The following is a 15,189-nucleotide window of genomic DNA, read 5'->3' as shown; positions in this document are numbered from 1 at the left end:
TGAGGCAGAGAATTGCTTACACCCGGGAGGCAGAGGTTGCAGAGAGCTCAGATCGTGCCACTGCACTCCAGCCTGGGCGACAGAGTGAGACTCATCTCAAAAAAACAAAAAACAAAAAAACAAAAAAACTGAGAGTCCAAAATTTTTAAGAAATAAAAGATGACCTGCTTTAAGAAAAAAATATTACGGCAATACATATGAACATCAGTTGCTGCTGATATCATTTAAAAGGGCAAGTTCTCCTTGATAATTTCCTTCATGCAGAATGAAAACATTAAACAGAGAAATACAGTTTTTCCCATTGGATATGAAAAGAAGGACTGTGGTGGTATTCTGACTGATGTTGCACAGAACGGCAGTCACGGTTTATGCAACCTCTCTGCTCACGGAAGGCAGATATCGTTACAGAATTTGAGGAGACAGAGGCAAGAATAAGACACTCCCACTGTTGGGTTCGCATAATGTATTTGATATATTCTTGCAGATGATTTAGATAAGTAATTCTTTAACGATTTGGCCTTCTCTTCTTATTTGATATTTTAAATAGAGAATAGGATGACTAGGCGGGGAGAATTAGACTCAATGGGCAAGTTAAAAGAGGAAGAATGTATTCAAAATAAACCACATTTCCAATCATTTTTATAGGAAAATAGCTAAATTCCTAGAGTTCCCAAACCCAGTCTGTATTACACATAATTATGAAAAAACTTATTAGTCTCAAATGTGTCTAATTCTGTGTGTTCTACTGTTGGTTATCTCAGATAATATTACATTAACATTCCTAAAGTACTATAACTTAGAAATTTTCTTCTAGAGCCAAGGCACACAAGTAAGGGCAAGTTAAGAAAGAATTTATATTTTAAAATACTTTAAAACATTTACCACAATACTTTTAGCAAAAATCGCACTGAAAATTGATCCAAGAGAAAATGATCAATGGATGCTAAACCTGGCATTGAATGTTTGATAAGAACCAAAATATTGCCTTCATCTCAAAGTATCTCCCATAAAATAGTTAATAATTTCAAATTATTAAGTAATGACAAAATAAGTAACTTTACAGTGGAGAAAACTGGAAGACACCATTTAATCAAGTGATGAAGAATTTTATAACCATTGTTGGGGCTAATTGACTTCCTTGTCTACTGGATTGAGAACACACCATCACTTCCAATTCTATTGAAGGAAATGTCAAACCAACCCAATTCAAGGGACATTCTAGATGATACCTGGTCTTTATTCTCAAAAAATGTCAAGGTCTTTGAATTCAAGAAAGAATAGAGATTGCTCAGTCTTTGTCCAGATCAGAGGAGTTTAAACAGATACAACAAGAAAATCCATGGACCAGAACAGAAAGAGGGTAGAGGAAGCAGGGGTTTTGTTGGTTGGTTTTTGTTTGTCCATTGGTTTTGCTTGCTGTGTATAAATTTTCTTATGAGGACAGCTGGAGAAGTTTGGCTGGGATTTGTGAATTAAATCCTAAGAATCCACCCATGTTAATTTCCTGATTTTGATGATTCGCAGTGATGATGTAAGAGAATGTCTTTGTTTTAGAAAATACACACTACAGTTTCTAAATTTAATGAACATCATATCTGCATCTTATTCCCAAATATTCAGAAGCATAAGAAACATGTGGAGGTGGAAGAGAGAAAGAGAGACAGAGGAAGAAAGAGGATGATCAGGAGAAAGGAAGAGGGAGAGAGAAGATATATTTGATAAATTGCTAACAATTGGGAAAGATGGGTGAAGGAGACATGGGAGTTGTTTTTACTCTTCTTGCTACTTTTCAGTAAATAGTGAAAAGTAGCAAGAAAAAACAACAAGGCTAATATTTTTCTGATTATAAAAATACAAAATAGCTTGGGAAATACAAAAAAATAAAGAAAATTATAAGGAGGAAAATAAAGATCACTAATTTCCTGCCCCATTGCCATTTGACTATTTAAAAAAAATTGTTACATACTGTATTAGTCTGTTTTCACGATGCTAATAAAGACATACCTGAGACTGGGCAACTTATAAAGAAAAAGAGGTTTAATGGAATCACAGTTCTACATGGCTGGGGAGGACACACAATCATGATGGAAGGTGAAAGGCACATCTTACATGGTGGCAGACAAGAGAGAATGAGAGCCAAGCATCAGATCTCATGAGACTTATTCACTACCATGATAACAATATGGGGGAAACTGCCCCCATGATTCAATTATCTCCCACCAGGTCCCCCCCACAACATGTGGGAATTATGGGAGCTACAATTCAAGATGAGATTTGGGTGGGGACACAGCCAAACCATATCACATACTCTTGTAGATGCATCTCTCTCTCTCTATTTGGGTTGATATTGTATGCACAGTTTTCAACTTGCTTTTTTTCCAATATTATTTCTTGGAAAATCTTCGTGTTAAAAAATTATTCAAGGCTGGGCATCATGGCTCACACCTGTAATCCCAGCAATCTGGGAGGGTAAGGAAGGAGGATCCCTTGAACTCAGGTATTCGAGACCACCCTTGTCAACACAGTAAGACCCTGTCTCACTGACCCTTCAGTATGTGGCCTCCAAAGGCCACATACTGAAGGGCCTCCTTCTCTGTGTGGGGATAAACATGATGATGAAGATGATAACTCGTCTCCGGGGATGTTGTGGGGATTCATCCAGAATACACTGGTAACAGTGCATGGCCCATAGGAAGTATCACTTTTAAAAGTGTTTATTATACCAGCTGGAAAGGCTACTATTAGGTTGGTGCAAAAGTAATTGAGGTCTTTGTCATTACTTTCAATGTATCCATCTACAATCTATCAATCTATCATTACTTTCAATGACAAAGACCTCAGTTACTTTTGCACGAACCTAATAAGTCGAAAAAATAAAAGAGGAACAGATGCTGGTGAGGCTGCAGAGAAGATGCAACACTTATATACTATTGTTGGGAATATAAATTGGCTGAGCCACTGTGGAAAGCAGTTTGGAGATTAATCAAATAACTTAAAACAGAACTACCCTCTGACCCAGCAATCCCATTACTGGGTATCTACCCAAAGGAAAATAAATTATTCTACCAAATAGACACAGGCACTTGCATGATTATTGCACTATTCACAATAGCAAAGACATGGAACCAATCTACATGGATAAAGAAAATGTGGTACAGATGCAGCATGGAATACTATGCAGCCATAAAAAAGAACAAAATCACATCCTTTGCAGCAACATGGATACAGCTGGAGGCTATTGTCCTAAGAAAATTAACACAGAAAAAGAAAACCAACTACCACATATTCTCACTTATACGTGGGAGTTAAACATTGGGTACTCATGGACATAAAGATGGGAATAATAGACACTGGGGACTCCAAAAGGGGAGAAGGAAGGTGGGGGACAAGGGCTGAAAATCTATCTATTGGATGCCATGCTCACTCCCTGGGTGACAGAAGCTATTGTACTTCAAACCTTGGCATTATGCAATATACCCAGGTAACAAACCTGCACGTGTATTCCCTGTATCTAAAATAAAAGGTGGAAATTATTAAAAAATGAAAATAAGTGTTTATTCTATCGTAGACTCCATTATTCCAGGGCACTGCTGTGGGAAATCCATGATAATTTTTTTTTTTTTTTTTTTTTTTTTGAGATGGAGTCTCACTCTGTCGCCCAGGCTGGAGTGCAGTGGCGTGATCTCGGCCACTTCAAGCTCTGCCTCCCAGGTTCACACCATTCTCCTGCCTCAGCCTCCAGAGTAGCTGGGACTACAGGCGCCCGCCACCACGGACATGTTTGTATTTTTAGCAGAGACGGGGTTTCCCAGTGTTAACCAGGATGGTTTTGATTGCCTGAACTCGTGATCCGCCCGCCTTGGCTTCCCAAAGTGCTGGGATTACAGGCGTGAGCCATCGCGCCCGGCCACCTATGATAATTATAAAAGGCAGGAAGGTGATATCTCTACCAGGAATGGCCACAAATAAACTTTTCTAATAAGAAAAGCAACAATTCTTAGGACTTGGGGTATTGTTACAGCTTCTGGGATAAATAATTTCAGGGTAAATATATGTTTGAGAATTGCTAAAATTATATATTAAAGCAAATATTTATTCTTCCTAAAGGCTTGATTCTGGCTGTGTGGACAAAACATTCAAAAACTCTGGGCACCAGTATCGTGTACATCTCAGTTGCACTTTTTCAAAATATAATTTTCAGATATCACGGCTTGTCCACCCAGATTCAACATACCCATCCATTTGTGTAATATTATCTAAATGTCACCAGAAAAATCCCATCGAAATTAAAGTCACACCCAAAGTGCCTTGTTTGAACACTATGACACATCATCAGTTTTATTAAATTAGATACTTTAGGAGCTTTGTTAATTTAAATTTTTAAAGCAAATAGTAATGTCTTAGTTATCACAGCCTGAGTTTGAATGACCTATTTCATTGATTTTCAAAGATCAAATCAAAAATAGGATCACCACGATTTTGAGATTGAGTGCAATATTAAGAATGTAAACGTTAAGGACTACTGCTGGTGGAGGCAGAAAGTAAGAGGGGTATGCATAGCTATCTATCTATCTATGTATCTATGTATCTATCTATCTCTCATCTATCTATCTACCTATCTATCATCTACGTATCTGTCAATCTATCCTATCATCTATCTATCTTATCTATCACCTATCTTACCTGTCATCTATCATCTGTCACATGTATCATGTACTTATCTATATATCTATCCATCTATCATCTATATATCTGTTTATTCATCTATCTATTCATGTATCCATCTATAATCTATCAATCTATCATCTGTCTCTCTGTCATCTATCATCTGTTTAACTATGTATCTATCTCTCAATCATCTATCTATCGATCATCTATCATCTATTTATCATCTATCTATCATCCATCCATCACCTATCTACCTATCATCTGTCTATCAACTATCAATCCATCATCTATCTGTCCATCTATCATCTATTTACCTATCATCTATCCATCCATCATCTATCTCTGTTAATCATCTGTTTCTATACATATGTACATACACACTACAGACACAGACACACACACTCATACCTACATAAACATCTATTCATGTGTATGTATTTGGCTTGAATATTATTTATATTTTTAAATACTTTATATTTTTATGTGTTTAAGACTATGCAAATTGGCTTTGCTTTTTCCAGACTTAATTTTCCAAAGTGTCTTTCTATTTAGTGACATATATTTCACAATATCTGTATCTGGAAAATATTATACTTTAAATTTGTGTCCTGCACATATGTGAGTTTCACTCATGGTTTTCTTTCATTAATGTTGGAAAATTGAAGCCATTTTGCTAATCAATATATTTACCATGTAAGTCCTAGGACATCCCATTTACATTGTTCTCTCTACAGGATGAGTTCGTGAGGGTACTGGATTCTGACTTACCAGTTAATTCCCAATCCCCAACTAAGATCTTGGTGCTCAACGGGCCTGAAATGAAGGTTGGCTATGTCACTAAAGAGTCTGAAAATATGATTTCTCTTTCTATCAAAAAGATACGTGGGCTGGGTGCAGTGACTGACGCCTGTCATCCCAGCACTTTGAGAGGCCGAGGCAGGCATATTACCTGAGCTTGGGAGTTCAAGAGCAGCCTGGGCAACGTGGAAAAACCTTGCCTCTACAAAAAATACAAAAATTAGCCGGGCGCAGTAGCATGTGCCTATAGCCCCAGCTACACAGGAGGCTGAGGCAGGAGAATCGCATTACCTCAGGAGGCAGAGATTTCAGTGAGCTGAGATCATGTCATTGCACTTCAGCCTGAGTGACAGAGTGAGATCTTGTCTCAAAAAAAAAGACATGTGCACTCATATGTTCATCACAGCACTATTCACAAAAGCAAAGACATAAATCAACCTAGGCACCCATCAATGGTGGTTTGGATAAAGAAAATGTGGTACATATACACCATGGAATACTACACAGCCATAAAAAGAACAAGATCATGTCCTTTGCAGCAACATAGATGCAGGTGGTGGACATTATCCTATGCAAATTAATGCAGACATAGAAAACCAAATACTGCATGTTCTCACTTATAAGTGGGAGCTACTGTCACCCAGACTGGAGTGCATGGAGTGTGGTGGTGTAATCATGGCTCATTACGGCCTCAATTTATGGGCTCAAGCAATCCTCCTGCTTCAGTCTCCTAAGTAGCTGGGACTACAGGCGCATGCCACCACACTCAGCTAATTTTTGTATTTTTGTAGAGACAGGGTCTCACTATGTTGTCCAGGCTGGTCTCAAACTCCTAGGCTCAAGTGATCCTCCTGCCTCAGCCTCCCAAAGTGCCAGGATTACAGATGGGAGCCACTGTGCTCAGCTGGATTTTTGTTAAATAGATTTTAGTTGATCTTGTCACAAAAAAGTAACAGTGTGAGATGATAGATACATTTGCTTACTATATTACTATTACTTAATATTACTATATTATGTTACTTAATGATTACTATTTGCTTCACTATAGTAATCATTTTACTATCTGTACGTATCTTTTAACATCACGTTGTGAATGTTAAACATACACAATAAAATTTATTTTTAAAAACAAAACAAAATAAGTGGGAGCATAACATCAAGTATACGTGGACACACAGATGAGAACAATAGATACTGGGGACTACTAGAGGGGTGAAGGAAGGAGTGGGGGAAGGGTTGAAAACTACTGGGTACCATGCTTAGTGTCTGGGTGAAGGGTTTGATCATATCCTAAACCTCAGCATCACGTAATACACCCAGGTAACAAACCTGCACATGTACTCCCTGAATCTAAAACAAGAGTTGAAATTTTTGAAAAGAAGACTTGATTTGTTATCTGGCCAGCACTGGAGATGTAGTCAAGTAGACAAAGTCCCCAGTTGATAAGTGGACAGCATGCAAAGAAAGGAGAGGAAATGCATAGAGTTTTTTTGCTGACTTTCTCAATTGCTAGCAACTATTACCTCATTTATGTCTCAGACCACTCTGTCCCATAGGCATAATTCTCTTCACTCTACAGGTTGACCAAGAGCAGTTTTCAGGTGTCCTGTCCTATCAGAACACGTTAGCTTCTGTCCACTTAGATCCTGTTACTTACCCACCATGGAGTCCATCTCTTCCACATTATCCCCATACAAGCCATGCTTGCTGGTGCCAATGAAATCATCCGTGGTGGGGAGAGGTATGTGCACGTGAAGAAAGGAGAAAAAGAGAAGGAAAGGTTCCTTACGGTGCCTGAGAAGACATCAATGAAACTACTGGTGAGTTTTCAATATCTGTGAATGTGAAAAATATTGTTTTGGCTTCTCATAGACACGATCTGCTTCCTTCTTCTCCAAGCTGCAGAAGATAGAGTGGGTCCACCCAAGGGCCCCATCCTGCATAGAATGGACTCCATGATCCTGCAGCACCTCAACTGCTCCCTAACCCCTTTGGTGATGCTACTGAAACCATCTCTACAAACCTCATAAAATCAATCAGAGAGGAAAGGAGGGGGAGAAACAAAATGAACTAAGCTTGCAGCATACTCAGCTTTGATCCTGAGGTCAGCTTGCCCTCTAATCTATGTCTTCCTACTTGTTTGGTACCTATTTGTCCTAGAATCACATAGATCCTGTTACAGGATGATAACATAACATCATGAAATGTTAAGTTTTCCATTTGCAATAATCTTTCAGGTTGTGCATACCAGGGAAACTGCTGATGTCCACTTCTCTGAAGGACCCTATGAGAAGCTGACTTACCAAAGCATACTGTTTCCATATTCTAATGATTTCATTCCCTATTACCCCAACCTATCAATGACCCCAAGACCCTCCATGATTCCCCTAAAAAATCCAGCCCAGAACTCCTTGGAAGGATGGGTTTGAGGACAGGCACAGTGGCTCACGCCTATAATCACACCACTTTGGGAGGCTGAAGATGGCGGATCACCTGAGGTTAGGAGTTTGAGACCAGCCTGGCCAAAGAGGGTGAAATCCTGTCTCTACCAAAAATACAAAAATTAGCCAGACATGATGATGGGCTCCTGTAATCCCAGCTACTGGGGAAGCTGAGGTGGGAGAATCGCTGAACCCAGGAGGCAGAAGTTGCCGTGAGCTGAGATTGCACCACTGCACTCCAGCCTGGGCAACAGAGTGATACTCAGTCTCAAAAAAAAAAAAAAAAAAAAAAAAAAGATGGATTTGAGGTCTCCTCTCATGTTCGCACTAATTGCCCTGCAATTATTAAACCTTTCTCTGCCATAAACCCTGCTGCCTCAGTGTATTGGTATGTTACTGTGCAGCAGGCATATGAACCTGGTAGTCCTGTGACACCATCACAGTTCCGTTGATTCTCAGATGCCAGGACAGCTGTAGAATATACTGCAAGCCAACACGGACCTCCCATATCATGCGAGTGTGAAAAGTCAAATCGAGCTCTGTTTGGTGGATGTTCTCACTGCTCATGAAGCCTCAAACTAGAGTCACACCCTGAGACACATCAAGAGACAGTGGTATGGAAGTCATTTCTTAGCCAGATCAAGAGTCTCACGAGCCATAAGCCAGTACAAACAGGAATGCCTTGGCGAGCCATTTGCACCCTGTAGATTCTCACATGAGGATACAGGGAACTAGGCTGACCCACTTTTAATTTTGATAATCCATCTGCATGAATGATAAGTCCTCAGCTACCCAGGGAAACACACAGCACAAATGCCATTCGTTGGGAAATTTCTGCTCTGATGAGATATCAAAATATAAAGAAATAAAAATAAATGAATTTTAAAAACAAGACTTATGTCATCGTGTCTTGAACAGTGACCCCTCAAAATTCATGTTCACTTGAAACCTCAGAATGGGACCTTATTTGGAAATAGGGCCTCTGGAGATTTAATTACTTAAGATGTGATCATTCTGGATTAGGATGAGTCCCAAATCCAATAATGTTGTCCCTATAGGAGAAGAGGAGACACAAGCACAGAAGAAGAGGCCATGTGGAAATGGAGTAATGCAACCACCAGCCAAGGGGCATCTGGAGCCACTGGGAGCTAGAGGAGGCAGAAGGGATCCTCCCCTAGAGCCTCCGGAAGAAACTGGATACAATTGTAGTAGATTGAATAGTAGCCCCCAGAAATATACGTCCACACATTTTAAAGCCCAGAACCTGGAATGAGACCTTATTTGGATATCAAGACCTTTGCAGAGGTAATTAGTTAAGGATCTGAAGATGAGCTCATCCTGGAATTAGGATGGGCACTAAATCCAATGACTATTGTTGTTATAAGAGACAGAAGATGAGACACAAATACAGAGGGGAAGGCCATATGCAGATGAAGCAGAGACTGGAGTGATGCGGCCACAAGCCCAGGGATGCCTGAAGCCACCAGGAGTGGGGAAGGGCAGGAAGAATCCTCCCCTAGAGCCTCCAGAGGAAGCACAGCTGTGAACATTAAATATTTAAAATTAAATAGTGTGCATCCCAAACTCAGCTGCCAAAATAAAGAGTCATGGTCAAAGTGATCAGCTGAATAATGCCCCATTCCAAAGATATCCACATCCTAATTCTCAAAACCTGTGAACATGTGATATTACATGGTAAAAGGTTTTTGCAGATGGGAATGAATTAAGGATCGTGAGAGGAAGTGATTATCCTGGGTTATCTGGGTAGGTCCAGTGGAATCAGAAATGTCCGTTTATAAGAGAGATGCAGAAGGGTCTGAGTCAGAAAACAAAACCCTACAAGCTAAAGAATGCAGGCAGTTTCAAGAAACTAGAAGAAAGAGAAAACAGCTTCTCCCCTAGAACCCCTAGAAGTAACTAACCCCGCCAGCATCTTGATTTTAGCCCACAAGTTTAATTTTGGATTTCTGACCTCAAGAACAGCGGAATAATAACTTTGTGTTGCATTAGGCCACTACATTTGTGGTAATTTTTTTTATTTTTTGAAACAGGGCCTCACTCTGTTGCCCAGACTGGAGTGCAGTGGTGCAATCACGGCTCACTGCAGCCTCAACCTCCCAGGCTCAACTATCCTCCCACCTCAGCCTCTTGAGTAGCTGTGACCACAGATGCATGCCATCAAATCCAGCTAATTTTTTTGTATTTTTTTGTAAAAATATGGCCTCCACCTGATGCCTTGGCTGGTCTCAATCTCCAGAACTTAAGTGATCGCTTACCTCAGCCTCCCAAAGTGCTGGAATTACAGGCATGAGCCATTGGTCTCAGCCCTATAGTGATTTGTTATAGCAACTGTAGGAGAGTCATACACTGAGAATCCAGATAAAAATAATTTTGAGCATTCATGAACCTAAGCCATGAGCTTATTGTCACAACGTCCAAGTCTTTACATTTCCTCTTCACCATCGTTTTTTCCATTCAATATTGTGTTATTGTGGATCATATGGAACTTTTGAAACTCGACAGAGGTTTCGGTGAACAATGTACATCTCAACAATAGGATCTGTTCTTCAAGTACTAATGTAAATTCCTAAGGAGAACTGTGTGGGAATGTTTGAAGATGAACTGGCAGACAGAAGAGAATAGGATTGCTTATCATATACTTTCAGAGTGGTTGGTGCTAATTTGCACATATTGATGCTCTTTCTGTAAAAATTCATAGAACTCTGCACATTTGGAAAGGTACCAGGGAACAGAATGATTTGCTCTAAGTGACATCAAGCATTCAGTTGCATCTACAGAGCAAATATGGCTGTATTACTCCCAGACAACATTTTTTTTTTTTAAGACAGAGTCTCCCTCTGTTGCTCAGGCTGGAGTGCAATGGCGTGATCTCAGCTCACTGCAACCTCCGCCTCCCGGATTCAAGCGATTCTCCTGCCTCAGCCTCCCAGCTAATATGTGTATTTTTAGTAGAGATGGCGTTTCACCATGTTGGTCAGGCTGGTCTCAGATGATGCACCCACCTCGGCCTCCCAGAGTGCTGGGATTACAGGCATAATCCACCTTGCCCAGCCCCAGACTACATATTTATCACCTTCACTTGGGCTACAGAGTAATGACAAAGCTATGTACCAGAGTACACAAGACACCTTACATCCTGAAAATCCAGATCCTAGAATGGCTATTGGTAAAGATTAAGCCTCAATCAATATGGAAAAAGCAAATGAAAAATGTGTTCACAGACTTTTTTTAAAGAAAGAAGGTCCAACAACAAGAGGATAGATACCCGTGAAAACTTCCAGTCATTGTGTTCTGGATGCATAAAGTTTTTATAACAATCGCCTTTGACCATTTACCTCATCCAATTCATGAAATAGCCCTTACGTATCACATGCTCGAAGAGAAGCCTTCCGATTTTAATTTCCCCAAGTAGCTTTTTTTTGTTTTTTAACAACAGGGGCAAAATGCAATGGAAAACTTACTTTTTTCATCTGATTTCCTGATATATATATATTTATCTATATGTATCAGGGAACCAGACAAAAAATATTATAAAATATATTGTATATATACATATATAGTATATTTATACGTACATATACATATGTAGTATATTTATACGTACATATACCTATGTAGTATATTTATACGTACATATACCTATGTAGTATATTTATACGTACATATACCTATGTAGTATATTTATACGTACATATACCTATGTAGTATATTTATACGTATATATACCTATGTAGTATATTTATACGTATATATACCTATGTAGTATATTTATACGTATATATACATATGTAGTATATTTATATGTATATATACTATATAGTATATGTATATATATAGTATAGGTATATGTATATATACATATATAGTATAGGTATATGTATATATACATATATATTGTATGTATATATATACCTATATGTTGTATATGTATATATTTCCTGTTGTAAGTTAACATGATGACAAGATGCATTGTAAATTAACGTAAACAATTTGTGAGTTTGAGTTACCAGGGTCTGCCTCCATGGTCTGACCACATATAAATTTCAGAGCCAATAGAGAGACCATGATTTTAATAACAGGAGTCCAAACAAGGTACCACCTCTTTAGGTACCAATTGAAGAGTCCAGCTGGTCTTCAATACACTTCATATTTTTATCTAACCCTATTACACCATTTAGCAATATTCCATTTCCTAACTCAATCTTTTTAATACCATCATCCCCTATTATTTTTATTAATGCATTATAGATGTGCATAGTTTAAGAGTACACGTTACAATTTAATACATTCGTATAATTTGTAGGGAATTATTACAAATGATTTATTTTTCCAAATCAGTGTAATTGGGGTGTCCATCACCTTAAATATTTGTCTTTTCTTTATTCTAAAGCCATTTGACTTATTCTCTTTTGGCTATTTAGAAGTGTACAATAGATTATTATAAACTACAATCACCCCACAGATCTAAAAAAGAGATCATTATCATTTATTACATGAATTTTTAATTATTCCGCTTACCTCTCTAAAAAGGAAATCGCCTCCTTCACCATAATGGATCCAGCTCGTTCAGCCTTCATGGGCTGCTCCGTGATCTCGTGCCCCCGCATGAGGAGGCAGTCCCAGTATAAAGGAGACGTGTAGCTGGAGAACCAAGCATAGCCCAAGAGGAAAATAAACAGAATCATGGAGAAGATCAGGAGCCAGGGAACGGAGACCCAGCCGCTCAGCTTCCCAAAGGTTAAGGTGAGGACGGCAATGGCAACTAGCTGCACACAGAGCCAGAGCTGACTCTCAAAGGCTAACTCCGTGTTACGAGAGGGGTCCGGCCAGCAGCTGTTAACGAGAGTGAACGGCATGCCATAGTAGTAGTCAAACCCATAATTATATGGATGGTGGCAGTGGTCACTTCGGGAGTCGCAGTTCAAGCCTTGGTGCCATTTGCCTAAAACCAAACACACAAACACATCTACGCATCAATATGTCAACATATGCCAGCACATCGCAAAGACCATGTGAGCGTTCTTCACGTGAAACAATCAGCTAATGCACAAAAATAAAGTAGCAGAGATATTCTCCTTCCTGTAAAAAATCCGAGTGCCACTTAGCCACATTTTTTTTTGTTCTTCTTTAGTTTACAGAGGAAGTTTGTATTCAGATCCGGTTGTGAGTAACAGGATAGGATAAACAATAAGGGAGAAAAATAGAATTGTGAGTTTCTGTCAATGATGTGAACTAGAAATTTTCTCATTCACTGAGAAGACAAAGTCATAGCCACAAAGATAGAGACATCACAGAGACAAGGCAGGTTACAGATGATGGAAGAATAGATGTATACATAGATAGAGCGAGCTAGCTAGCTAGAGATGGTAGATCAGTAGGTAGACATATAGATAGATAATATGTAGACGGAAAGATAGGTAGATAGATGAATGGATGCATATGTAGATATAGCTAGCTAGATAAGTAGAGATGATAGAAAGATAGATGATAGATAATATGTAGACAGAAAGATAGGCAGATAGATGATAGAGATAGAGTGAGTGGTTGGATGGATAGATAGATAGATAGATAGATAGATAGATAGATAGATAGATAGACAGATAGGATAGAGGAGAGGAGAGGATAGGACAGATTCAAATAAATGACGAAGGATAGATGGAGCATGTATAGATGTGTGTGTAGGTGGATGGATGGATCGATAGATGACTGGCTAATTAGATAGATGCACAAATAGATCTGTGTTGTGGGTGGATGAATAGACAGATGGGATATGATGGATAAAAATAAATTATGGTGTATACATCTATGTATACATATGTGTATATATATATCAATAGAGAGATAGATGTAATAAATGACGCATACAAATAAATGATGGAGGACAGATGGAGCATATTTGTATGTATAGGTGGATGAAAGGATAGATGGGTGAGTAGATAGATAGATAAATAGACAGGGATAGAGATATATGGGTGGATGGGTGAATAGATGATGTCTAAATAGATAGATGAATGAATGGCTAGATAAATAGATATAGATGATAGATGGACAGATAGATACACGATAGATGAATGAGTGGATGAATAGATTATAGATGATAAATAGATGATGGGCAGATAGATTCATAGATGATAGATAAATGATAGATGATGGATCGATCAATAGACAAACAGGTAGATAGAGAGACAGGTAGATAGATGGATAGATGCATAGAGATATATGGGTTGATGGATGGATGGAGAAAGAGAAAGAGATGACTGATGATAGCTATAGATAAATCATGGAGGATGGACCAGCGTGGATGGATGAATAGCTGGCTGGCTGCAAATCCTAGGGGCTCTCATTAAAACTGATCGAAGTAAGGGACTTATTCAGTAAAACGTACCACACCTTGAATGATCACCAAAGGGTGCCTGTGAGTCCTGCTAGCATGTGGATGATCAGCAAACCCCCAGAGGCTGCGGTAATGTGTATCTACTAGGAATATTAACAGCTTCCTGTACGTGGTGAGGGCCCCATCAAGAATGCCTATGCTTCCATCAACCTCTGAGTGCCTGCAGGGGTAGGTAGAGGAGAGGCAGTGCTACTGGCTTAGGCTTCCTGTCCTGCAACCCCATGGAGGTTGCCTTCTCTTATCAACAGCAGATGTATTACAAAAATTGAAGGGATTTAAAATAGCATGTTATTCTCACACCAGCTGAAACCCAGGCTTCCCAAACAGGAATAGTAGTTGGAGTTCCAACTACTGGGTGGCTGAGGACTTCTATCATCCTTGGCAGTGAGAAGAAAATCTGTGTGGTCCAGTTTTAGTGAAATAAAGAGGCAGGTGACAGGATACACGGTGAGAGACTATGCGGGCAGGCAGAGCCAGAAAAAATTTATGTTGTTGTAATATATTCATTTTAAAACATCTCCTATCACTGAGCTGTGTGAAGAATCAGACTGGGTGTGGCGGCTCACACCCATAATCCCAGCACTTTGGGAGGCCAAGGCAGGCAGATCACTGGAGGCCAGGAGTTCAAGACCAGCCTGGCCAACATGATGAAACCCCATCTCTACTAAAAATACAAAAATTAGCTGGTCGTGGTGGCACGTGCCTATAGTCCCAGCTACTCAGGAGGCTGAGGCATGAGAATCCCTTGAACCCAGGAGATGGAGGTTGCAGTGAGCCGAGATTGTGCCACTGTGCTCCAGCCTGGGCGACACAGTGAGACTCTGTCTTAAAAATAATAATAGAAAAAAGAACTCCTGGCACAAGTAA

At 39.4% G+C, this 15,189-nt stretch overlaps 1 protein-coding gene across 1 annotated transcript in view; it reads right to left on the bottom strand.

Moving 5' to 3' along the window:
- The window catches only part of ARSF (arylsulfatase F), a 41,179-nt gene that overhangs the window by 11,900 nt on the left and 14,090 nt on the right, over positions 1–15,189 (bottom strand). Inside the window, exons 6-7 of the mRNA XM_055268148.2 lie at positions 12,447–12,870; positions 7,124–7,260 (exon numbers count right to left, since the gene is read on the bottom strand). Coding sequence (XP_055124123.1) covers positions 7,124–7,260; positions 12,447–12,870 — 561 coding nt within the window. The remainder of the gene's footprint in view (positions 1–7,123; positions 7,261–12,446; positions 12,871–15,189) is intronic.

The sequence above is a fragment of the Symphalangus syndactylus genome, chromosome X, assembly GCF_028878055.3.
Source record: "Symphalangus syndactylus isolate Jambi chromosome X, NHGRI_mSymSyn1-v2.1_pri, whole genome shotgun sequence".
Taxonomy (NCBI): Eukaryota; Metazoa; Chordata; class Mammalia; order Primates; family Hylobatidae; genus Symphalangus; species Symphalangus syndactylus.
Note: the sequence above shows the minus strand (reverse complement) of the source record. Positions and strands in the feature narration are given on the sequence as shown.